The 25,015-nt window shown below is 52.1% G+C and overlaps 1 protein-coding gene across 2 annotated transcripts in view; it reads right to left on the bottom strand.

The window, feature by feature from the left end:
- Positions 1 to 3,027: 3,027 nt before the first annotated feature.
- POR (cytochrome p450 oxidoreductase) overlaps positions 3,028 to 25,015 on the bottom strand; it is a 44,790-nt gene continuing 22,802 nt past the window's right edge. The window contains exons 1-15 of one of the 2 annotated variants that reach the window (XM_077311461.1): positions 20,595 to 20,901; positions 16,220 to 16,268; positions 15,318 to 15,446; positions 13,790 to 13,939; positions 12,367 to 12,491; positions 11,721 to 11,810; positions 10,759 to 10,857; positions 9,990 to 10,106; positions 9,374 to 9,492; positions 8,673 to 8,854; positions 8,336 to 8,485; positions 7,514 to 7,781; positions 5,612 to 5,757; positions 5,213 to 5,298; positions 3,028 to 4,692 (exon numbers count right to left, since the gene is read on the bottom strand). In XM_077311461.1, coding sequence (XP_077167576.1) covers positions 4,548 to 4,692; positions 5,213 to 5,298; positions 5,612 to 5,757; positions 7,514 to 7,781; positions 8,336 to 8,485; positions 8,673 to 8,854; positions 9,374 to 9,492; positions 9,990 to 10,106; positions 10,759 to 10,857; positions 11,721 to 11,810; positions 12,367 to 12,491; positions 13,790 to 13,939; positions 15,318 to 15,446; positions 16,220 to 16,268; positions 20,595 to 20,641 — 1,902 coding nt within the window. In that variant the 5' untranslated portion in view covers positions 20,642 to 20,901 and the 3' untranslated portion in view covers positions 3,028 to 4,547. Of the gene's footprint in view, positions 4,693 to 5,212; positions 5,299 to 5,611; positions 5,758 to 7,513; positions 7,782 to 8,335; positions 8,486 to 8,672; positions 8,855 to 9,373; positions 9,493 to 9,989; positions 10,107 to 10,758; positions 10,858 to 11,720; positions 11,811 to 12,366; positions 12,492 to 13,789; positions 13,940 to 15,317; positions 15,447 to 16,219; positions 16,269 to 20,594; positions 20,902 to 25,015 lie in introns of those variants that run through there. The other variant, XM_077311460.1, reaches the window with a different exon arrangement.

Here is a 25,015-nt window from a genome sequence, read left to right as displayed (position 1 = left end):
GGAGGGCCGCAGTTTGACTACCCCTGGCTTAGACCGTGCGTGTTGTGAAGCTGGTCCTGGAAAACGGCTCGGGGAGGGGGGGAGCGCGTCAGGCGCCACCCCCTCCCAGCCGACACGTTCGTATTTAGAGAGTGCTGTTTGTCTTAGGAAAGCCGGAAGGAGCCGGCCGGCCCTCCGCCTGTGTCTTCTCGTCCCTTCTCAAAATGTATTCTTGTCATGGGGAAAAGTGTTTAAAAATAAAGCGCCTTCACAAGTCATGCTAGGGACTGCGGGACGATGCTTTGCCCTGAGTCTTTGGGGTTCAGAAACGGCAGTCGCTGAAGGTAAGGGCAATGGCCCCTGGGTGCACCCTCCCTTCGATCACGAACAGGAAGCATTCTGGGAAATAGCACTGCACTGGGAGCAAACTGGGTAGAGCTGCTCCCCCCCCTCCATGTTTCCAGCTTATATAAGCCTTTTGGCTTCTAAAGCAGGCACTTCAGCACTAAGAAGAAAAGTTGGGTTTTATGCCCCGCTATTCACTGCTTGAAGGCGTCTCAAAGCAGCTTCTAATCGCCTTCCCTTCCTCTCCCCTCAACAGACACCCTGCGAGGGTGTTGGGGTTGAGAGAGCTCTGACAACTGGGCTGTGAGAACAGCACTATCGCGTTTGGGACGAGCCCGAGGCCACCCAGCTGGCTGCCTGTGGAGGAGCAGGGAATCAAACCCATCTTGACAATTAGAAGCCACTGCTCTTAACCACTGTATCGCACCGTCTATACACTCTGTGAATTTTTTTCCTGTTATCTCTCCGGTATTTCTCTACGGATCGTTTAAAGCCATTCCTGCAAGTTTTCCCGTCAGCTGCCAACAGGAACCTCTCCCTGCCCTCCTCCAAGGGACCACCTTTCAGATACTTAAAGAGAGCTATCGTGAGAGGAAGGGAAAGGTGTTCGTAAGCTGCTCTGAGACTCCTTTGGGCGGCAAAAAGCAGGGTCCAAAAACCCAGCTCGTCTTCCCCTCCCTCTCCCACCAGACACAGCGTGTCAAGGGAGGCAAAGAGGCTGCCCTTTCAGCAAAGTGGAAACAAAACCCACGTATTTGAGCCCGTTACCCTCGGCTGAAAGAGATGAGGCGGGGGGGGGGGCAGAAATGAATCAGGAAAAGAGCTTTCAGCCACCACGGTGGGCAGGGGGCAGGAATGCAGCCAGCCACAGACCTGTGTATCTGGGCTGCCTCTCAGGCTGCACAAGGGCTGGCTTGAACCAGACCGACTGCATTCCTCAGCAGGCTGGTACAGGTCCCAGTTGACCCTGGGCTTTCCCTTTGGAACAGGATGGGGATTGGCCTGCTGGCTCTAGCACTCTGGGTCACAAGGATTCCTGCAAGGACCTGGGGGAGGAGGGGGGGCTGCATCTGGCCATAGCCAACTAGGGGCACGCACTCCTAGCACAGCTCAGACAGCAGGTGCTGTTGGAGAAGGAAGACACTCCGGTATTCAGGTGGCTCTTGTAACCCACTCTTGCACACTCAGGGAAATGCTGACCGCCACTTTGGGGCCACAGGAGGTGAATTTCCTCCAGGCCAGGAATTCTGGGGATTTTTTTGTGTGTGGGGGAGAGCATCATCTGGGCATAGAATTAGGGTCAGTGTGGTTGGGCAGGTAGTTGTGAATCTCCTGCATGCTGCAGAGGGTTGGACTAGATGGCCCTGGAGGTCCCACCCAACTCTATTACGCTGGGAAGAGCCAGGATGGTTTTCGAGGCCCCCTAGTGGCAGTTCCCTACAGAGGAAGTAAGATTGGGTGTGGAAGTGACTGCGCTTCGCCAGCAGGTGGTGCACCAACTCCATGCTGCCGTTGCCTCTGGGGTTGGCGCATTAGTATGCAGCAGGGCATCAGATAAAGAAGGCCCCGCCTTGAAACCAGTCCCTCCCACGCTCAAGTGGGCCGAGCAGAGAACTAAGGTCACAGAACAAACAAGTTTCCAGTGAATCAGCGCACTCAGGACCGAAAGCAGCCACTGCAAGAAGGTGGGAGGTAAAACTTGGTAGGAGGCACAAGCAGGAAAGAAAACGGGGTGTGCCACTCAGCTCGCTACCAGACTCAGTTCTTCGTTCAAGTGCCAGAAAACCAAGGCTCTAGTCCCTAAGCTTACAGTGTGCGCATTGGTGGGCTTGACCTTCCTCTGCTGGGCTCCCAACCCAGAGGCAACAACAGGGAAAGCAATGAGCAAATAGATGGAGAAATCAAATTACCAGCTACGAAGAAGTGCGAAGAAGAAACGTCTTTAATTCAAGTTTGTACACGATGCCAAAATGGGGGCCGGTTAAAAGGCACATTTTCAGAGCTTTCCTCAGTGGCTTAGATGAGCAAATACGTACTGTGCATGCGACAACCATGCCGGTTTGCGAATGACTCTGGGCAGTATATCGGAAATCACAAAGTATAATAGCTGGATGAGAAAGGAATTACTTGCCAAAAACCCTTTTTGCAGGGGACCGAGGACTTGTGGCATAGATACATTGCTCAGAGACATTTGCAAGCTAGCATCGTTATTGAAAACTTCTTTTACCCTGTCCACGTTTGGGCGTCGTGTACTAACTTCAAGATGTTTCTTTTTTATGCTTCTCCTGTAGCCAGTTTGTCAGTTCCTTGACCCTCAGGTAACAGCTTTCCACTGTCAAAACGGATCTCAGGTGACCGGTACCTGTTCCCCTGGAGAAAATGACTGCTTTGAAAGGAATAATTTAGGAATAATACCCCATTTAAGCCGAAAGGGATATAGAAATATAAGAAATAAATAAAGCCCTCCCCCAGGCTCCACACTCCTTAGACTCCAACCCAGAGCTAGCAAGGCAGAGTTTCTACGGAAGGCTGAGGTCCCCTGTCCTCCCCGAAGCATTTGGGGATGTGTTTTAAAAGCCAGGCCTGGCAGCTTGGCAGGCCTGGGTCACGAAGACCGCTCCCACCCACGGCAGCCCCCTTCCAAGCTCCGCCTCCCTTTGCCCAGGGCCCCCCTTCCCAAAACAACACACAGCCAGCAAAGAGTGAGTAAAAGATACAGGGGTTTTATTCCAAGAGCCAAAAGTGAACTTTAAATTATGTACATTCATTGGGCAAGCTGCTCTGCCACCTCCCAAACATGCCAGGTACTGGGGGGGGGGGGATCACTTGCCAGCAGCTTCAATGTTAACCGTTGTGTGTGTGTGTGGGGGGGGGGAGAGGCGGAGAACCAGATGTTGAGAGCAGCAATGTGATTCGGCAAGAGGCCAGTCCCATGCCAGAGAACAGCACAGCCCTGGCGTGACAGCCCACGGGGATGGTGACGGCAAAAACCAAAGGAAGGGAGGCGGAAGAGGGAGACCGTCTCCCCTAGCCTAGGCCGAAGTGCCGACCTGATTCGGCATCCCCCGGAGGAGGTTTTGGCAGCCTGGGAATGGATTCGGACGTGAGCCCCACAAAGTCAGCTCTTCCACGTGACAAGGCCAGGTTGAAAAAGGTAGGTGCCCCCCACAAGGCAGCAGCCATCTAACCCCAAACATCAGCAGGAGAAGGGCTGTGCTGCGGTGCCCACATAGCTGGCAATCAGCCGGACATGAAACAGGATCCCGGGTGACAGACCACAGGGCTGATCCAGCAGGGCTCTGCAGAGGATACTGGGGTACCCCCGGGGTCCTGGGCCATACAGGGCTACCTCCCCACCCGAGGACATAAGTTTAGGGCCAAAGGTTGCCCTCCCACCCGAGGGCCTAGCTTGTGGTCTGGCGCCACCACCAAGAGAACCATCAAGCTGTTTTTTCTAGGTTCAGAGTTCCACATCAGGCGGCTGGCGCCCCATTTGTGTAAACAGCTACATGGAGAAGAGGAAGAAGGAAAACACCTCCTCCCTGCCGATCGCTCCCCCCTCCCACTCGATCGTATTCGTATTCCCCCCTCCCCAACCCCAGCCCCCTTGCTCCTTTGGCAAGTTTCCCGTGCCACACACCTCTTTGAGAGTTCTGGAATTAACCTGCACGCCACCGCCTCTTTAAGTCCCCCCCCCCCCAAAAATAGGAATTATAATTAACCGTTTCCCTCCCGGCCACTGCTGCCTCCGAGCCCCTCTGGGAAACGGCCTTTTCCAAAAGGTATCTGAGGAGGGGGGGTGGACCCCCACTCTGTTTCATAGGCCCCACTGAGGAGAGCTCAGGCAGGCCCCTTGCCCTGCTGGTGAAGCTACCGCTGGAGCCAAAGATCTGGGAGTGGTGCCTCCAGCGCAGAAGAGAGGGCGGAGACAAGGGAGAACCCTTCCCATAATCCCCCCCCCCCCAGCAGTGGCTGTCGGGTGAGAGGCAGAAAACCTCCGGTGCACGGGGGTGGCGGGAGAGGAGGACACCTTGCCTAGCTTCAGGTTCAGCCCTGTGGATTCACCACGCCGTCATTGGGGGGAGCCGGGGGGCCAAGGAATGAGGGGAAGGCACAGTCTCACGGCAGCAGCCAAGCGAGTCCCTATCCCTCCTGCCCCCCTCCGGCCCCTGCCCTCCACCCAGCAGCCCTTCCTCCACCGGGACAGCCCCGCCACGGCCCCCCTAACTCCAGATGTCCAAGGAGTAGCGGCCTTTGGTCATCAATTTCTTGACGTAGTCCACCGCTGCCTGCTGGTTCATCTTGCCGAACTCAGCCACGATCTCGTAGAAGGTGTTCTGGACATCCCGGGCCATGTTGCGAGCGTCGCTGGAAGGGGGGGAAAGACGCAAGCGGGGTTGAGGGGGGGGGGATGACCTGGGGGGCTTCTAGCAGACACACAGACACACCCACACTCCCCGGAATTTTTAATCTGCAAATGGAGGAGCCCAGATGGGCCTGATCTCAGAAGAAGGGCTGAGTTTTATACCCCGCTTTACGATGCCTGAAGGAGGCTCAAGGGGAGAGGGAGGGAAGGGGATTGTGTAAGCCGCTTTGGGACTCCTCCGTGTCGTGCAACAGAAGGTACCAAAAAACCCAGCTCCTCTTCTTGCCTTGAAAACCCTATGTAGAGGTGGCCAAACTGCTGCTCTCCAGAGGTCCACGGACTACAATTCCCGTGAGCTGAAGGACTTCTACAAGCAGGAGAGTTCTGGCCACTGGCATAGACTTCCCACTCCCAGCCCTTTAGGAGAGAATTTCAACACCTGCCTGCCTACCGGAAGTGCCTGTGGCTGGGGATCGTAACTCCAAAGAAGGGGGTGGGGAGGGGTGTCTCAGAGTCACTCACCCACAGACGTATATATGGCAGTTTCCTTCGTGGATCAGTTTCCAGATGCTCTCTTTGTTTTTCTTCAGCAGGTGCTGAACATAAATCTGGAGAGACAAAGGCCCAGGGTTAGGACGGGAGCTATTTGAAGTCGGGACCGATGTTTCCTGAGAAACAGCGCAGAAAGAGGAAAGGGACGACGTGATCCCTGACGGCGAGAGACAAGGAGAAGAAACGTTTTTGCCCTCCCTGCCGTTTACAGCAAGGGTAGTCAACCTGTGGTCCTCTGGATGTCCATGGACTACAGTTCCCAAGAGCCCCTGCCAGCATTTGCTGTCCATGGACATCTGGAGGACCACAGGTTGACTACCCCTGGTTTACAGGACTACAGCCAAAAAAAACAGGAGCTGGTTGGAATACCTTCTGAGCCTGGTCCCTTGAGAAGGCCACGTGCAGCTGAGTCAGGGCTCCCTCCTTGAGGAACTTGGCCAGCTCGTTCTTGTAGAGGTAATCCTCGTTCTGGTGCCGGCAGCCGTAGTAGAGCACCGTCTCGCCCACCTCCTTGCCTGGAACCCAAGAGAGACCCGACAAAGGGACAGGATGAACCTCCAGCTCTCGAGCTCTGCAGTGCCTCAGTAGGGATGCAGGAACGTTTAGGAACCAAACCAGGGGTAGTCAAACTGCGACCCTCCAGATGTCCATGGACTACAATTCCCACGAGCCCCTGCCAGCAAATGCTGGCAGGGGCTCGTGGGAATTGTAGTCCATGGACATCTGGAGGGCCGCAGCTTGACTACCCTTCCTTCCAAGACCTTAACAAAATCAGAGTCCAGTAGCACCTTGGCCTTAAAGGTGCTCTTGGACTCCGATTTTCTTGTGCTCCTTCAGACCAACATGGCTACCCACTTGAATCTTCCCTTATTTGACTCGGCCGCAGGGGGTGGGGTGGGAAAGCACCACCGAGTTGCTGCTGAGTTTTGGTGACCGGGTAGCATTTGCAAGATAAGGGAGCAGGGAGGAGGGGGTGTTTTGCCTGCCTCCGCGGACTTCCTTGGTGGTCTCCCCTCTGAGTCCGAACCAGGGCCGACCCTGCTTAGCTTCCGGGATCTAATGAGATCAGGCTAGCCTCTGGTAGAGGCCAGTGTAGTTCATCTACGTCTCCAGCTGCTTTATCTCAATGCATATCTCAATGCAACGGCAGCAAAACACCTTGTTTTTGTACGGAGCTGCCCAGTGCACCTCTGCAGTAGTCACCGTTCTGACCTTGCCCCCTTGCTCAGATCAGGGACTCACACAGGAACACTGAAAGAAGGAGCACTCCTGGCACAGGAGAGAGCAGAGTTTACCAAACTCAGCAGAAATGAAAGACCAATCAGGGCAAGTAACTTGGGGAGAGGCAAGATCTGCAGTGTGGCATACTTGAGCAGAATATAGCGTCCAGCAGGGGGCATCGGAAGTGATGTGTATTTAGCAGAGAGAGGCTAGGAACTTGCTGATGTTTTTGAGATTATCCCTTCCAGTGTCCTTGGTTGGCTCATCACTTCCTCCTGCTTGCCTCCTGAACAGCAGTTGAACAGAAAAAGGACAGCAGCTAGCTAGATGGTTAAGTCTCTATTGCACTCATAGAAGCATAAAGTTGGAAGGGACCTCCTCGGTCATCTAGTCCAGGGGTAGTCAAACTGCGGCCCTCCAGATGTCCATGGACTACAATTCCCAGAAGCCCCTGCCAGGAAATGCTGGCAGGGGCTCGTGGGAATTGTAGTCAATGAACATCTGGAGGACCACAGGTTGACTACCCATGATCTACTCCAGGGGTAGTCAAACTGCGGCCCTCCAGATGTCCATGGGCTACAATTCCCAGAAGCCCCTGACAACATTCGCTGGCAGGGGCTTCTGGGAATTGTAGTCCATGGACATCTGGAGGGCCACAATGACTACCCCTGATCTAGTCCAACCCCCTGCACTGTGCAGGACACTCACAACCCTATCGCTCATCCACTGTCACCTGCCACCCCCTTGAACCTTCACAGAACAAGCCTCTCCGTCAGATGGCTATCCAGCCTCTGTTTAAAAATTTCTAAAGATGGAGAACCTGCCACCTCCTCTTTCTCCACATCACTCTTTCTGTTCCAAATAAAAAAACTATTTTCTTCTTTAAGCAGTCTGGTGCTCTGCGGTCTTTGCATATGAACACTCTGCCAGCGGGGACACAACGCAAGGACTGGGCCACCCTGGGATTCAGCAACAGACTCTCCCATTGGTTGCAGAGCCTGGCCAATCAGGGTTCGCAAAAGGGCGGAGCCTGTTCGGACCGGGACTCACCTTGCTGCTTGAGCCAGCCCCGCTCTTGGATGAAGCCAACGAAGGGCGCGATGCCGGTCCCCGGGCCAATCATGATGACGGGAGTGGCGGACTTGAAAGGCAGCCGGAACTGCGACTTCCGGACATACATGGGCACCGTGGACTTGTGCCCGTTCTCGTTGGGCTGCTTGTTCTTCAGCCAGTTGGTGGCCACTCCTTTGTTCACCCGGCCCGCCTTGGTTTCATACTCCACCACCACGGCACAGATGTGGATGGAATTTGGGTCCACCTGGAAACAATGGAGACGGAGGGAGCTGTCAGCTCCTCTGAATGATCCCGTGAGATTTTGCAAGGGGGGAACGACAAAAGCCTCTTGAGTTCAGCAATGCCTACTCCAGGGGTGGCCAAACTGTGGCTCTCCAGATGCTCATGGACTACAACTCCCATGAGCCCTTGCCAACTGGCCATTCTGCAATGCCTTCCTCTAGGCTGGGGCCAGGGCTGAAAAAAGCAGCCTTTTGACTTGAGCACAAAATGACCTCTAAATGTATTTCCATAGAAATGCCTGTATCCTCCCTAATAGCCCAGGACCTCTTCAAAAAACTAGCCCAGTCCCTGAGCCCTCCACATTCCCCGTGTGGCTGAGCCCATCCCCTAACACGGCACACGCTCACCATGGAGGGAGGGAAGCAAAGCTCGCCACAGAATGTCAATAATCAGCGCACCTACTGTGAGGGAAGTGAAAGGTCAGCTTGACACGTACAATGGGAGGTTTTTCATGAGAAGAAATCAATCCCATGTATTTGGGCCTGTAAAAATAACACGTCCCGCCTTGGAGCTCACCTTGGAGGTTGAGGCGATGGAGTAGTAGCGAGCCTGCAAGCGGGGCAGCAGTTCACAGAGGTGGTCGATGGGAGGGCGCAGCGAGGGAGTGTCTTGCAGGATGGCCAGGATGTTCCGCCGGGCCTCGACGACCCAGCTGAGGTACAGTGACTGCAACAAAACCAAGCAAGTGAGCGAACCACAAAATGGCACCATCGGCCCACCGCTCCATCCCCTGACTTGTCCCAGGCCCCAGGCATGCTAAGCCAGACGCTCTTTCCACTGAGCCACAGACCCCCCCCCCCTTTTGGATTCTTAAGCCACCTTGGGGAAGCAGCAGCAGCCAGCCGGCACCCACCTTTCCTTCAGGGGAGGAGGAGGCCATCTTGCGCATTTTCTCCTGTTCGTTGGCGTCCGTGGCGTACTGCGCCAGCTCGTAGAGGACGTTGGTGCGAGGCGGGTTGGTGATGTCCAAGTAGTAGGTTAGGGCAGAGCGGTAGGAGGTGGGACACGGGAAGGGGTGCTTTTTGTTGGACTCCTCTGGGGGAGGGAAGAGAAGGAAAGAGGTCAGAGGCGTGATTCGCACCGGTATCCAATCTGGTTCTCCAGATTCTCTCTTTTTTAAAAAAAGAGAGTTTTATTTGTTCCATAATAATTACATATTCATTTCTTAGCGTTTGAATTCATATAACTTCTTCCAAAACGTAAATCTTCTGGTGCAACTAGGTTAAACTTAACCATCAACATAATAATTATACTAACATAATAACAGCATAATGTATTATGGTTATTCATTATCGAAACGATTGTGAATTTTTCTCCTTGTCCCTACTATCTCTCAGCCCCTTCCCCATTCCTTTACTACTCCGACTATTAAATTAAATAGCGTGGTAAATAGGTTCTCCAGATTCTCAGCCGCTGCTCTCAACCGCATCACCGAGCTGGCTCTACGACCTTTCAGGAAGGGGAAAGTGGTCGAAATGGCACCTCCTCTTCCGTTCGTGAAAATGTTAGCCTGCTAAATCCACCTTGGCAAGGCAGAAGGGCAGCTTTACTCACCATCTAGATTGTTTAGGGAGATGACCATATCGAGATCTGCCCCGAGGATTTCGCCAAGCTGGTTCACTATCGAAGCCTCGTTGGCTGGGTACACAGCAATGTGGTCTCCAGATTCATACCTAGGGGTGGGGAGAAAGAGACCAAAATGACAGCCACGCTCCATCTCTAGAGCTTGATCCAGTCACCCAGTCTGGAGGGCCTTGTAGAGCAGCGGTGGCCAAACTGTGGCTCTCCAGATGGCCATGGAGTACATGCTTCTGGCAGGGGCTCGTGGGAATTGTAGTCCATGGACATCTGGAGACTCACAGTTTGGCCACCCCTGCTCTAGAACCTCTGACTAAAGTCAAACCCTCTGGCCTCTCAAGGCTTTGACCCCTAAGCTGCCTCGATCTCATTGGTGCGAGGAAGACTAACAGCCCAGAGACAGGATCCTGATTTGGCAAATCAAAATTGTGCGCCAGATTACCAATTCATGTGGCATATTTAGTACAACTTATGGGGTGGGCTGATCCTGCATTAAGCAGGGGGTTGGACTAGATGGCCTCTATGGTCCCTCCCAACGCTAGGATTCCGTGAGTCTAACTCTTGACTGGAACGGCCTCTGTGTCTGACTTACCGGATTTTGGAACCGGTGACGTCCAGCTCCAGGTGCATGAAGTGCCTGTCTCCACCTTGGTTTAGCTTCCGGTTCACGGTAACCGGGGCCAAGAAGGGGTTTTTGGCATCAAATGGCCTGGAAGGAGGGAAAAACAAGACCCATTTGGTTTGCTTTGGATTGAGGTATCCGTTTAGTAGTGCCTTCAAGACCTACAAAACTCTTTGACAGTGGTTCTCAATTTGGGGGATCGGGACTTTCACAGGGGTCGCGACAGGGCAAGCAGTTTGGCCGGAGGGGGGGGTATACCATCCACACAACAGCCTTGCAGGGTAGATCAAGATAGTGTTCGTTTGTCCGGAGCAGCAGAAAAAAGCGAGATTGGCATGGTGGGACAAGAGGCAGAGCTGAACTGAGAAACCCTGGGGAAAATCCCAATTTATATACAATCACGAACAATGGATCTTCACGCCACTGGTCAGTTTTGGTTTAATTTCATGGAAGAACCCTTGCATAATTTTAGGGTTAGGGGTCAACACAACATGGGGAACTGTATTAAAGGGTCATGGCATTAGGAAGCTTGAGAACCACTGCTCTATGATTCCAGACATACAGGCGTTTTCCAAGCGCCTCTTGGCAATGAGGACTAGAAACTGTGCTTTAAAAAAACATCAAGATCCAGAACAGCCTCACTGTGATCACAGCAGTGAACTACGACCCCCCCCCTCCACCCTCCCACCAAAACTGTACCCAGGAGTCTTTCATTAAAAAAAAAAAAAGTCAGACGTACGGCTTCTGGTTCTCATAGCTCTTGAGACGGCCCATTTCTCCCGTGTAAACCTTGTTCATGTTGATGTCTTCATAAATAACCAGCTCATACTGACGTATGCTGTGGAAGAAGGAATGACACGACAGCTGGGTTTAACTACGTAAAAGGCAGACATGAGGAAGAAGGGGCCGGCTTGCTCCCGGCAGCTTTAGAGGCACTGACTTAAATATTAGGAAGCGTTTTCTGGCAGCGAGGGCTGTTTGAGGAGGGTGCCGCAGAGGGCAGTGTAGGAGTCTCCTTTGTTGGAAGTTTTTAGGATGAGCACCTATCAGGAGGGTGTCATTTTTAGATCCCTAAGAAGTTGGGGGGCTGGACTGGATGGCCTTTTGGAGTCTCTTCCAGCTCTGTGATTCTGATTCTTCTGAATGGGGGGGGGGAGGGAGAGAGAAGGTCACAGCAAGGGCAAACAGGTGTCAAAGAACAGCATCCCACGGTTAGACTTTGGGCCTGATCTGAAGATCTGAATAGCTGCAAGGAACAAACCAAAAGGCTGCTATGCACAGAGACACACCCGCGGATTCATAACAGAACAACGTTGCTCCTGTTCCTGTTGTAACTACAACATGAAAAGACAGGCTGTTCTAAATAAATATCCTAACAGAAAAACAGAGAACCTGTCCCAGGCTATCAAAATCCGTTAACAATATATTTATACAATCTCTATTTTAAATGAAACAACCAGAACGGACTCTAGATTTTGTTCCGTTTTCAAAGTAGACCTTTCGTCGGTGGTTGTTTCCCCCTGTGATTCTGAAACTTAGCCTAGAAGTTGTAATTGAAATTCTATGCATATAATATAATTTATGCAGAAGGGCTACCAGTAGAGATGCAGGCCTGGATCCAAATCCCCTCCCTCTTTACTAGAACTGCGAAATATGCATGTAGTGCCATCTTCACTGGCATCTCTCATCCCCTGCACTCACCTGGACTCATCACCTGTGGCCTCCACGCCAAAGTGCTCGCACACCGCCGGCCAGAACTGTTCGCGCCACGTGATGAAATCCTCTTCCAAGCTGCCGGAGGGTGGGAGAAATAGAAATGTGATCAAGGGAGCTGAAACTGATGCAGATTTAATGCCAAAACAGTTGTAAGTTGCAACCTATAGTTGCAAAGTTGTGTCGTGTCAAGAGTTGCAAAGTTGTATCGTGTCAAGAGCTTGTATTGTATGGCCGTTTCTCTAATTTGACTGTAAACCGGCCTGAGCTGAAAGGGAAGGCATTATACAAATAAAATTAGATAGAAGTTGTTGTTAGTTGCAAAGCCGTGTCGGACCCATCGCGATCCCATGGACAATGATCCTCCATGCCTTCCTGTCCTCTACCATTCCCTGGAGTCCATTTAAGATCGCAAGGCAGAAGATAGCCAGGCAGAAAGATAGACAGACACATGTCTGCAAAGCCCTAGTACACACAATTTCATCTAGTCCACACCTTAGCTAAGAAACACAACTAAGAGAGCACCACTGTAAGTTCTAGATCCTGAATGGCAAAAACAGGGAAACCATGCTAGGCTCGCTGCTAGGTTAGCCGGCCAGCCAACTGGCGACCACCGGTCCACACGGCCACTCACTTCCCGTCGTCGTCTCCCAGGCCGAGCTCAAAGATCCGCTGGGCACCAAGCTCCTCCAGCCGCTTGTCCACGTATTTCCCCATGGCGTTGAAGTGTTCGTAGGTTTTGTTCCCAAGTCCAAATACCTGGAAGGCAACGGAGGGGGGGTTGCGGGTTCAGAGGCAGCCAATTAGCCAAGTCCAGAGAACGTCTGTCTGATGGGAAAAAACCAGCACCCGGCCTGCCTGCACACTGCAATGCCACCGAGCTATATAAGCGGTGAGTCACAACCTGAGACCCAGCATGGAATAGACAAGGGAAGAGATAACCAGAGGGCGTGTGCCAGGGCTTCCCGCAAGAGAACAGATTTATTTCACAGATATCCCACTTTTCTCCCCAAAGTGGCTCATGTCGTTCTCATCTTCTCCAGCATTATCCCCACAACCACCCTGTAAGGTAGGGAAGAACGAGAGCACATAACTGGCCCATGGTCACCAACTCGCTTCAGTGGCAGAGCCTGGATTTGAACCTGGGTTTCCCAGATCCTAGCTTGACATTCCAACCACTACACCACGCCGGGCCTCAGCGTGTATCCTGGGTCGTAACTGAGGCGAAGGGAGGAGAGAGCACACAGAACAGCAGCCAGCATCGGCACCTGGCCAACGCCTTGCTGAGCTTATTAACCCCTGGTGGCACAGAAGGCTTGTAATTCGACGGCGGGACCAGAAAGGAGCAAATGCATTGGGGTGGGCAGACCAGATTCGCAAGGGAGAACACAGGCCAAAACGCTACTCAGCCAGCTTCTTGGAACATTCATGAACAGCCAAGGAAGGCTCTGTGTCGATTCAGCAAAGGTTTGGCGCCCAGAATCTGATGCCCTGAATCCTACCCTTCAGCCTCGCCCCCCCCCCATCCCCCTTTCAGGCACCCACATCAGGACGAGATGGGCACCACCCTAAATGCTCCAAGGTCGTGTCCCTAAGGCGAGAGCAGCCTTCTGCAATGGTTGAAGGCAGGTACAGGAGAATTCCCCGCAATGAAAGAATTTGCAGGTATTGCCATACAGAACCAGACTCAGATTGCCATATCATTCTGCAACGTGAGTTGTATAACAACAAACGTTCTGGCTTGATCTCCCCACTTCTGCCCTTCCCAAATGTCTCAGAGGGCAGGGCTCTTGAATTGCTGCTTATCGATAATTGCTCAGAGACCACTAAAAGGGTAGCCAAGTTTTTATCTATAGTAATGACCCACAGGGTAAAAAGGTTTCTGGCTTCATCTTTTTGTATTTGCTGCTTCCCTTGCCTGCTGTAACTTTCCTCCCAGTTTTTAGACTTGTATCACAGAACCGATTTGTATATTGTTTTATAGCATGAATGCCATTAAAGGTTTTGCATTGTATTGTATTGCGAACGCAGCCAACCGCAGCTAGCAAGACACTCACTGCGTATTTGATGCCCGACAGGTTGGCGTCGGTTTCCTGGAGCCAATCGTAGAAGTCTTGGGCGTTGTCCGTTGGGTCTCCTTCCCCGTAAGTGGCCATGCAGAAAACCGTCAGGGACTTCTCAATCTCGGTGAGTCGACTCAGGTCAGACTGGGGAAGAAGGGAAGGGAAAAAGGGATCAGCCTGTGAGCGCATGACAGTTCTTTTCATTCCGAAGTATCAGATCAGTGTCCTTCTATAACCCGGTGGCCCGCTAGGAGGCTCAATCCTCAAGCCCTGTAACTGGCTGTGTCCCAGGGGGCCTTGAAAACCCCTTCCTTATTGAAGGAGAAGAGTTGGTTCTTATACCCCACTTTTTACTACCCGAAGGAGTCTCAAAGCAACTGACAATCGCCTTCCCTTCCCTCTCCTCACAACAGACACCCTGTGAGGGAGGGGAGATGGAGAGACCTCTGACAGGACTGCTCTGCGAGAACAGAGCTATCAGAACTGTGACTAGCCCAAGGTCACCCAGCTGGCTGCACGTGGAGGAGCGGGGAATCAAGCCCACTACACCACGCTGGCTCTCTTGAGGCCTCTGATGGTGGCTATGTGGATATACAGACACACGTACATACATGGCTACATCTATATTAAGCCATGTTAAATATTTAATATCTATTTTAAACGGTAACGACTGGGGAAGGCACTGGCAAACCACCCCGTATTGAGTCTGCCATGAAAACGCTAGAGGGCATCACCCCAAGGGTCACACATGACCCGGTACTTGCACAGGGGATACCTTTACCTTTTTATATTAAGCCAATAACTACATGTACCATTAAGTCAAGAGAGAAAGAGGAGGGACACATCGGCTTTCTGGTTAATGATTGTCAATCATTGATTAACTAAGAGATTTTCTGCTGAAGAATGAGTCTTCATTCTTATTGGTGCTAAAGATCACCATGCCTAAATGGACACTTGGGCTAACTGAGGACATGATTTTGAACTCTGTATCTTTAGTTCATGAACAGCCTGCCTTTCATTCATCAAGGAATTGAAGAGGGGGGGGGAGCAGGTCTCTGGCAGCCTCCCCACCCACAAACCGAGAGAGTGGGGAAGAATTGGTTCTTATATGCCGCTTTTCTCTACCCAAAGGAGTCTCAAAGTGGCTTACAGTGGCCTTCCCTTTCCTCTCCCCACAACAGACACCCTATGAGGGAGGTGAGGTTGAGTGATATTACTGATATTACTGCTCGGTCAGAACAGCTTTATCAGTGCCATGGTGAGCCCAGGGTCACCCAGCTGGCTACATGTGGAGGAAGAGCAGGAAATCAAACCCAGCTCACCAGATTAGAAGTCCGCACTCCTAACCACTACACCAAGCTGGCTGGGAAACTGTAAGGCGAATGAAGATTATCATCAAACAACAATCAGATGCTGGGCTAAGGAGGATCCATTTGGGTTTGAACGCATTAGACAGCTTACATGAAAGGCTTTCAAGGCAGCTCCACCATCATGGTAAGAGGCGAAATTGCTAGGAACGTACCAAGTCGTACTCCTCGGGGTCGGCAGACATGCCCCGCATGCCGTACCGGTGGGCATCTTTGGCCAGGCGGTTGGAAAACTCTTCCGCAGTCCCCGTCTGGGAGCCGTAAAACACCACGATGTTCCTCCCCTAGATTGGGAGTAGAAAGAGAACGAGGAGATTAGCAACGTGTCTAAAAACACTAGTGCTGGAATGGCGTATCCACGTTCAGACTTGGCTGTTTGAGGGTCCCGATACAGGAGGTAACAAGCCTAGTTGTGTTCCTTATCAAGCCTCCAGGGCTAGAACAGGCTCACCTACATGACACTGCAGATGGATGCTCAAGCTTTCCTGAACTGTTCCACTACTGACGAAAGCTGGGATATATCATAACTGTTGTGTGTGTGTGTGCGTGTGTGTGTGTGTGTACGTGCGCCTGTACCTAAAAAATAGAACACAGATGAAAACTAGTCTCTCTGTCTCTCCCTGGCATGCTGGATTTCTACATGCAGTGATTTTTTTGTTGTTAACTGCACTTCAGGGATGATGGAGGTTCTATGTTTGAAAGCCAAGAACTGCCCTATGACCTCGTTTGCTATAAGGGTCTCATTACGGGTATTTTTAATGTCTTAGGCCCCAATCGTTGCACATCAGAAGGCCTTCTGGTTTCTACTGAATGGCTCTCCAGACACTGTATCCCGGGTGCCAGTGAAGTGGCCCTTCAAAGTGATTTCTTTGGCCACTACATTACTGACTTTAATGCATTTATAGGGTCTTTATATGTATCGCAAGCTGATTTGGGCATAGGTTTAAAGAAAACGTGGCTAATATCCCACCAGTCCCCCCGAAATAAGGAAGCCAGGCTGAAAAGTGCCCCCCCCCCATCAGTCAGGCCAAAGAACACTCTGTCCACGCTAACGTACCGTCTTCTTCATTTTGTCAATAAAGCTGCCCTCATTGGTTGGCTGAACCCTGCAAGACAGAAAGCGGAAGAAAAAGGCTCAGACTTCGGTGGCCACTTTAGTTATTTCCCACTTCACCTTTTGAAAAGCGACACACGCTGCCCAACAGTCATTTACTTGGTCTCCCCCATCATGACTACACAAGATCAGAGCGGTCTCCAACCGCCACGCACCTAGTCGCCTGCAGCGAACAGAAAGTGAGCTCCAGGCGAATGGTCACGGCCACTTTTTGCAAACCAAACAGCCCTTTGCTGATCCTTACGCACGTGTCAACTGGTGGGCCATCTGTGGGCTAGTAAGTTCCATAGACTGAACGCTGTTTCTACGGCTACACTCTGCATTAGGATCAAGGAGTTCCCAAAATGTAAGGTTACCTCAAATGCAATAGACGGGTCTACCTGTCCAGGAGTGTGGTCACGATAAACCAACACAAAGCACTCTGAACACTGTGCAGCCAATTTATCCACCTGAATTTGAACATCTTGCGTTCAGCTTCAAAAGGCGCGCAAACTGGCTGACCATGGAATGCGAACAACAGCCCTGTGAGGCGGGCTCGGAAGAATACAACTGCCCAGAGGGCACCCAGGGGAACCGGTAGCCGAAGAAGGATTTGAACTGGAGTTTTCCGGTCCTACGCTGGGGATCTGCGTGTCACACCAGAGTCTCTTGGCTGTGTTAAGTACATTACCACAATCCCTCTGGAAATCCTTCCACCTAAAAACCCCGTGAAAGAGCTTCTCGGTTTTGTACTGATTTCTTAAATGCCTCGATAGAAACATTACTACATCCAGCATGATGCACCCAGCTTGGTGTCGTGGTTAAGAACGGCAGCAGCCTCTAATCCGGAGAGCCGGGTTTGGAGTCGCCGCTCCTCCACGTGCAGCCAGCTAGGCAACCTTGGGCTAGTCACAGCCCCCACAGAGCAGTTCTTGTCTTGTTTTATAGCGTGAATGCCATTAAAGGTTTTAACAAAGGTCCTAACAAATCCCTCCCTCTCCCCACGGTGGTCGGCTCGGCCTTTCCAAAGGGAACGAGCGCTTGTCGAATGCCAACGGGCCAGAGGTTCGAAACACTGCTTTTGACGCAAGAGGCCCTTTGTCGTACAACACAGGCGAAGGACGAGTCTGTGAACACTGGCGTTCAGCTGCAAAACATCTGGCGGCGGGGGGGGGGGAAGGAAGGCGTCTGGCAGCGGGGCCTGGAGAGCCGGGAGAGGGGGAGGGGGGGTGGCTTCCTTTGGTCCCATTTCAAACGACAAAACAGGCAGGGTGCCAGTCCACCCCCACCCCTCCTTCCTCCCCTTCTTCTAATTGGCTGAAACGCAGCAGAAGAAGAATGCGCGGTCGGGTTTCCAGCAGGGAAAAGGAAGAACTCCGAAAGCCGGGCCAGCTGTGGGTGCAAAGACAGGGGGAAGCACATTACGCTAGGGCAGGGGGAGTCAAACTGCGGCCCTCCAGATGTTTGCTGGCAGGGGCTCATGGGAATTGTAGTCCGTGGACATCTGGAGGGCCGCAGTTTGACTTACCCCTGTGCTAGGGGGAGCCAAGGTCGGAACTTGATAAAGGGCGGGGCCTGGCTGGAAAGGGGAGGAGCTGGAGGATCCTGTTGGTAGCTTCAAAGGCAGATTGAAGTGGGTCGCCAGTGTGGGTCTGAAGCAGCAGAACGAAGACTGAGTCCAGGGGCACCTTTAAGGCCAACCAAGTTTGACTCAAGGTGTGAGTTTTCATGTGCATGCAGGCTTCCTCAGAAACAATATCTAGCCTTCATTGATGTTGTATTGATCGATTGATATTGCACTGATTAATTGTATCTGAGGAAGCGTGCGTGCACCTGACAGCTCAGGGCTTTGAACAAAACTTGGCTGGTCTTAAAGGGGCCCCTGGACTCTAAATTTGTTCTGCAGATTCAAGGCGTTCGAGGGTATTGAAAAGACCAAGCAGCATATGAAGGACTTGAGTATTTAAGTAGTAGTAAAGATGAGCTGATTTTTGGAACCTGCTTTTTTACTTCCCAAAGGTGTCTTTAAATGGCTTATGATCACCTAACTCTCCCTCTCCCCACAACAGACACCTTGGGAGGCAGGTGAGGTTGAGTGAGCTCTGAGAGAACTGAGACCCACCCAAGGCCATCCCAAAAGCCACATGTATCTCAGAGGGGCCTTCAATCACCTTCCCCTCTTTCTCCCCACTACAGATGCCCTGTGAGGTACGGTGAGGCTGGGAGAGCTCTGAAAGAACTGAGACTGGCCCAAGATCACCCAGCTGGCTGCATGTAGAGGAGGAGTGCAGAGTCAAACCTGGCAATCCAGGTTCGAGTCCGCCGCTCTTCACCACTACACCAAGCTGGTTCTTGAGACGGCATTTTAGGAAAGGCTGCTCCGGTTTTACAAACTGTTAGCCGTGAGCAGGAAACATATCCATGGCACAGAAAACATGCGCTCCTCAAATTACCGTTCCAGAGCTCCCCCTCCAAACGGAAGGGACTTCACCTCCTCTCCTAGCAGCCTCGGTTTGCTGCCCGGTCGGATTCGAGGGTCTGGATGTTCCACCCACCTGGCCCATCGACTCCTACCTTTGTGCTAGCGAAAAGCCAGTGTACTTACGCCCACTTCCCTTCTCCAAATCTCAAGAGCCCCTCTCCCGGTCAAGCTGACTGACACGGCTAACAGGATACGCTCTTGACACACGGCCCTTTCATTTCGCCTCGCTCCCTAAAGACGTTTCACTGACGAAGGTACGCCAGGACATCTAGTCCAGGGGTAGTCAACCTGTGCTCCTCCAGATGTCCATGGACTACAATTCCCATGAGCCCCTGCCAGCAAGTGCTGGCAGGGGCTCATGGGAATTGCAGTCCATGGACATCTGGAGGACCACAGGTTGACTACCCCTGATCTAGAGATCGACTGTGATAGCGGAGATTTCCAGGTGCCAGCTGGAGGCTGCCAGCCCGCCCTGGAAGGCCAGACATTGGGGGCAAGCCATAAAGCATGGCCAATGCATCCCCACCACCACCCTTTTTGTTGAGTTTCTTGGAGGCCCAAACAAACAAAATCCACAAAACAGGTAATTCTTTGGAAAGGGGTGCCTGTACCCACACTACAAACCTGGCAACCATCAGTGTCAAGACGGATTCAAGATTGGGGGGGGGGGGCGTTTGGCTGCAAAGCGCCAGAAGGAACAGGGAAGCCAAAAAACTGCCCCTGCCCCTTAGCTTTCAGCTTTTTTGGGTGTGGGGAGAACACATGCCTCTCTGGGTCTGACTCTCGGATGCAAACTCTGTGTGACTGTGTGTGTCTGTGAGAAAGAGAGACAGACAGACAGAACATGAGTATGCCGGCACGTAGGGCGGTTGAGGCAGATCACAACAGGCCCTGCAAGCTGCAAACCTGGCCAAGCAAATATCAACAGGACTACAGAAGCAAAGAAAAAGGGGGCACCCGTACCCTGCCACCTGAGGCCTCTCGGAAGAAGAGAGGGGTGACTCCTGAAAGCTGATAGATAAAGGTAAAGGTATCCCCTGTGCATGTCTGACCCTTGGGATGATGCCCTCTAGTGTTTTCATGGCAGACTCAATACGGGGTGGTTTGCCAGTGCCTTCCCCAGTCATGACCGTTTACCCCCCAGCAAGCTGGGTACTCATTTCACCAACCTTGGAAGGATGGAAGGCTGAGTCAACCTTGAGCCGGCTGCTGGGATCGAACTCCCAGCCTCATGGGCAGAGCTTTCAGACTGCAGGTCTGCTGCCTTACCACTCTGTGCCACAAGAGGCTCTTAGCTGATAAATAGAGGGCCGCTAGTCTTTCAGGTGCTGCTTCACCTTAAACTATGGTATGTGGGCAAAACCAGGACAGCACCACTGATTGCCTCTTTCCCCCCGACAGCCCTGTAGGGCCGGAGTACTTTTACAGGCGATCGCCATTATCAAAGCTGGCGAGAGAGTCTCGGATGCTGAAATGTTCCGACACTTCTCGGCACAAGGCTGGCCGCCGGAAGAGGTCACGTTGCAGCTTAGAAATTTGGAAACGCGTTCCTGGCCCTGGCCCTGGCCCGGGTCCGCTTGCTGCTCTGCACACACAGAGGAACCGGGAAAGAGAGGCGGAAATTCAAAAGGAAGTCCCCCGCGGGAGCTGCCGTCATCCCATGAGCCTGTCGGGAGATTCGCACCACCCTCCCCAGGCCGAAAATCCCCCAACGCCTTCCCCTCCCGTTTCTTCCGGCTGAGTCCTGCTCTCAAGCCAGCCCAGCACGGGGAAATGGGCAGTGCGTAATCCACAGCGCCAGGGGTACAGCAGCCACAGAAGAAGGGGGGAGCAGCTGGAAATGAAAGACAAACTCACCCCCCAGGAGAAAGTTCCTCCTGCAGTCCCGAGAACGTGCAGCCCATGGTGAGCTTGGAATCGTGGGGGGGCTCCCGGGACCCCGTGGTTTCATGCCCGCTGCAGGGAGCCCGAGGAGGCTAAGTTCTGCTCTGCAGAGGGATGCGCCCACGGGTTCTCCACCTATCCCCCTCGGCTCCTGCCGCCAGCAGCCGGCCGCCGTGCATCGAAGGGCGGCGGGGCCAGCATACCAAGGCGCTGTGGCAGCTCCGTCCTCTGGGAGTCGTGCCCGCTGCTTTTGAAGTTACCCGGAGGGTCCGGCACGGTCCCAAGAATCCCAACATCTGGCAGCAGCCGAAAGGAATGAGGAGAGAGACTCAAGAATGAAAACTCCCAGGGTTCCTTGCAACACACGACACCCCCCCCACACACACACACACTTTTGCTATTCAAAAGGGAGGGGGGGGAAATAGTTTCCCAGTAAAGGACTCGCATTGCCCAGGCAACGTTCTTGACATCAGCGTTTCCCCCCCCCCCCCCCCCGTTCAATTAGAAACGAGCTCTCTCTTTTTACTGAAAAGCAACCTCCTTGCAACGGGGCTTCAGGCGGCTGCAGAATCTGCTCACGAGAAGTCCCAATGGATTCAGTGTTTAACTGATATTGCTTTTTTTTTTGTTTCTGTGAACTGCCACGGGCTAGTTTCTGGGAGCAGCGGTATAGAAATACAATTGATAAATAAGTAAATGAATGAAGATGCCTGGCTTGTTAAAGACACAGCGTTTATTGTTGTCTGCTCTGGCTGGCTGCGCTTGACCGGGTCCCTGGCAGAAAAGGATCTTTGGAGATGCCAGGCATTAAACTGGGGGACTTTGCTGTCAGCCAAGCGTTTCACCAGGAAGCTTTCTTTCGGGACCGGGGATGGGGAGGCATGGAGGAAGACATATGTCACCATAAGCAGGCGGTCATCCAGGTTCTAGTTTGCGCTTCTCTTGCCTGCCCCCCACCCCAATTCTTGGCCTAGAAAAGCTCTTTCAAAACAGATTAGGTGGGGGGTGTTGAAGAATTAATCATAGAATCATAGAGTTGGAAGGGGCCATACAGGCCATCTAGTCCAACCCCCTGCTCAACGCAGGATCAGCCCAAAGCATCCTAAAGCATCCAAGAAAAGTATGTATCCAACCTTTGCTTGAAGACTGCCAGTGAGGGGGAGCTCACCACCTCCTTAGGCAGCCTATTCCACTGCTGAACTACTCTGACTGTGAAATTTTTTTTCCTGATATCTAGCCTATATCGTTGTACTTGTAGTTTAAACCCATTACTGCACGTCCTTTCCTCTGCAAAGGAGAACAGCCCTACCGCGTTTCCAGGGGGGCAGTGGCAAAGCAAGATGTAGTTACAAGCCTTTTGCTTCCTGGATCAGGCTTCGGAGGGCAGCTTAACGGGAAACAAAAAACTGCCATCCTGACTTGTGGCTTCCCCAGAGCAGGGAAGTCTGATCTGGGGATAAATGTTCCCTTCCTTCAGGGAATCTGCCCAAGTACACCTCATCTCCCTACATACCTGCTATGGGTTTGTTTGTTTTTTACAACACAACAAACTATAGGACAAAACAGTCATTGTTGGAATAGGCAAGACCTGTAGCATGCATAATTGAGCAGAATATAAAGGATGTCCTGCAGGGGGCATCAGAGGAGATGTATATTTAGCATAGTTAGAATAAGAACTTCCTGATGATTTTCAGATTAACTCTTCCAGTGCCCTGGTTGGCTCAACAGGCGACTTCCTGCTCTTTTGAGTATATTCCCTCTCACCACAGCTGCGGGACAAAAGAATGACTGCAGACAACAGCTATACAGTTAGGTTTCTCTCTCTCTCTCTTCCTCTTTCTATACACAGTTGTTTCTCTTCCAAATAAAACTATTCTACCGTTTTAAGCGGCCGGGTGCTCCGCCCTCTGCATATTCAACGTCAGCCAGCAGGAATTGCTAGAACACCCCCACCAAGCCCTATGACCATACGTTCTCCCCACAGCCTATTCGAACATTGAGAATAGCACAAAGGACATGCCAGTGAAGCAGAGATGAAAAAGGCAGCCTAGGATCAAGGAAATCAAAGTTCAAATACCATCGCCCTGAAGGGAAGGCAAAATAAGGGCTACATACACCTTCCTAAATTCCTCGGAGGAAGAGAACGATTAAAAAGACACAAATGAATACGGGAGGGGATACGGATGCCAGCTCTGGGCTGGGAAATATCTGAAGTTTTGGGAGGTGGAGTCTTGGGCAGGATGTCAGCAGGGTAGACTGCCAAGGAACTGGCCCTCCAACAGAGCTATTTTCTCCCTTGGTTGTCCAGAGATCAGTTGTGATAGTGCGAGATCTCCAGGACGAGAGCATTCCTTACCTGAGAGCATCCAGCCCAACAAGCCTCATTTCGGCAAGGCCACAGCCCTCCCACAGCTCCTCACAGGCCTATCTGGTACCGTACAGAATGCTCTGTACATTGGGCCGGGTATGTCTTGTGAAAGCGTCAGATGCGGCACCAGCTTTTGGCTTACTGAGAGAGACAAGCCTGATCTTACCAAACTTAGGAAGTGACGCAGGATCGGCCCTTCTTGCTATTGGGACGGGAGACTTCCAGGGAAGTCCAGGGGCACAGGCCCAGCATCGGGCCATGGCCAACCAACTCGGAGCTCTCTTGCCTTGGAAACCTGACGACATTCAGCCATAACTTGTCAGGGAGGGAGGGAGGGAGGGAGGGAGGGAGGGAGGGAGGGAGGGAGGGAGGAAGGAAGGAAGGAAGGAAGGAAGGAAGGAAGGAAGGAAGGAAGGAAGGAAGGAAGGAAGGAAGGAAGGAAGTTCTTACAATATAGATGTATAGTGGCCAGAGCACCGTGGGCAGCTGAGAAAAGACGCAGCAGAATTTTCAGCTGTTTCAGGTACACTGCCCAGCTTGCTTCTCCGCCACAAATGCAACCCACTTGCACATTTTGTACGGGTTACAGGAACTGGCTTCTTCACAATGCCACGAAAGACTGTCTGGTGCCATGACAGACTGCCTGGATGGGGTGAGACCTTTTTCCAAATGCAAAATCTGCACCCGGACAGCCCCCTCTGCACAATATGGGAACTGTCCGTAACCATGAATCCCTTCGACAGCCTTTTATTCTCCTTCCAAAAAGCTACCTGGGCAGATGCTAATCCTTCTGCTCCACTGGGAAAAGTTGGTTTATTAAAATACTAATGCACATGGGGCGGGAGGAGGGGAGGGGAGGGAGATCAAGCAGCAGAGCACGGCTCCTCCTGCTGTCCAGGACTGCGGGATCCTGCCAACGGGCAGGACTCGATAGCAGTTCTGCACAACCACCTTGCAAAACAGACCGCCGTACTTCCCCAAAAGCTACTACCTTCCTGTATTTCAGCCCCAGCTGTTGCTTTGCTTTATTTCTGGACCATTTTGATTTTCCTTTTTTTAAAAAACTGTAACTGAAGATTGATTCCCGGGATTTACGATAAAAGCCGAAAGGCTTTCGACCTTTTGTAACCGTAATTCCAGAGTGGTCGCTGCCGTGTGTGTTTGCTGCAATAACATTCAACGGAAGTCCTGCAGCACCTTAAAGGCTAGTAAAATTCATCAGTCTTTACAACTCCACTGGGCTTCTGGTTAACTTTACATTCCTGGTTAACCTACTTCAGAAGCAGTAACAAATTCGCGGATGGCTGACGCATCCTTTTTGTTCCATACAGTCTGCATCTTAAGTATGTCCACACATGTCTTTGTCCCTATGAAGCTGCCTTCTGCCAAAAACCAGAACTGGTTTCTATGCTCCCCCTTTTCAATACCCAAAGCGGACTCAAAGCGGCTCACAAACACCTTTCCTTTCCTCTCCCCACGACAGACACCCTGCGAGGTTGGGTGGGGCTCCGAGAGGCCTTAGAGAACTGCTCTGTGGCAACGACCCAAAGAGGAGTGCAACTAGCCCAAGGCCACCCAGCTGGCTGCATGTGGGGGAGCGGGAAATCAAACCCAGTTCTCCAGATTAGAGGCCGCCAGTCTTAGATACCACCCCAAACCGGCTCTCTGCCTGGCTGTCTTGTCTTCTCAGACCCACAGTGGCCCTCTGGGGGCTAAGGGAGACAAGGGCCTTCCCCAATGGCAGGCAAGGGAAGAGCCGCTGAAAACTGAATCAGAAGCCTCCTGCACGTGACCTCTGGCACTGTTCCACAACCATGGACCCTTGAACCTCCTCTCACGTCCATCCCCATGTCAACCACTTACGCCAGGGTTTCATGAAACCCTGGGGTTCCTTGACAGCCCTGGAAGGGCTTCCCAAATGGGTGGGAGTTGATTTAACTTTCATATATATTTAAGATGTGTTAAACATTTATCAAGTGATAGGACCCCTTTAGGATCATCTTGACCCCTCCACCCCTCCCAGAAT

This window comes from Paroedura picta, chromosome 15 (assembly GCF_049243985.1).
Source record: "Paroedura picta isolate Pp20150507F chromosome 15, Ppicta_v3.0, whole genome shotgun sequence".
In the NCBI taxonomy this organism is placed as follows: Eukaryota; Metazoa; Chordata; class Lepidosauria; order Squamata; family Gekkonidae; genus Paroedura; species Paroedura picta.
The sequence above is the reverse complement of the archived record's forward strand: the minus strand, read 5'-3'. Positions and strand labels throughout refer to the sequence as shown.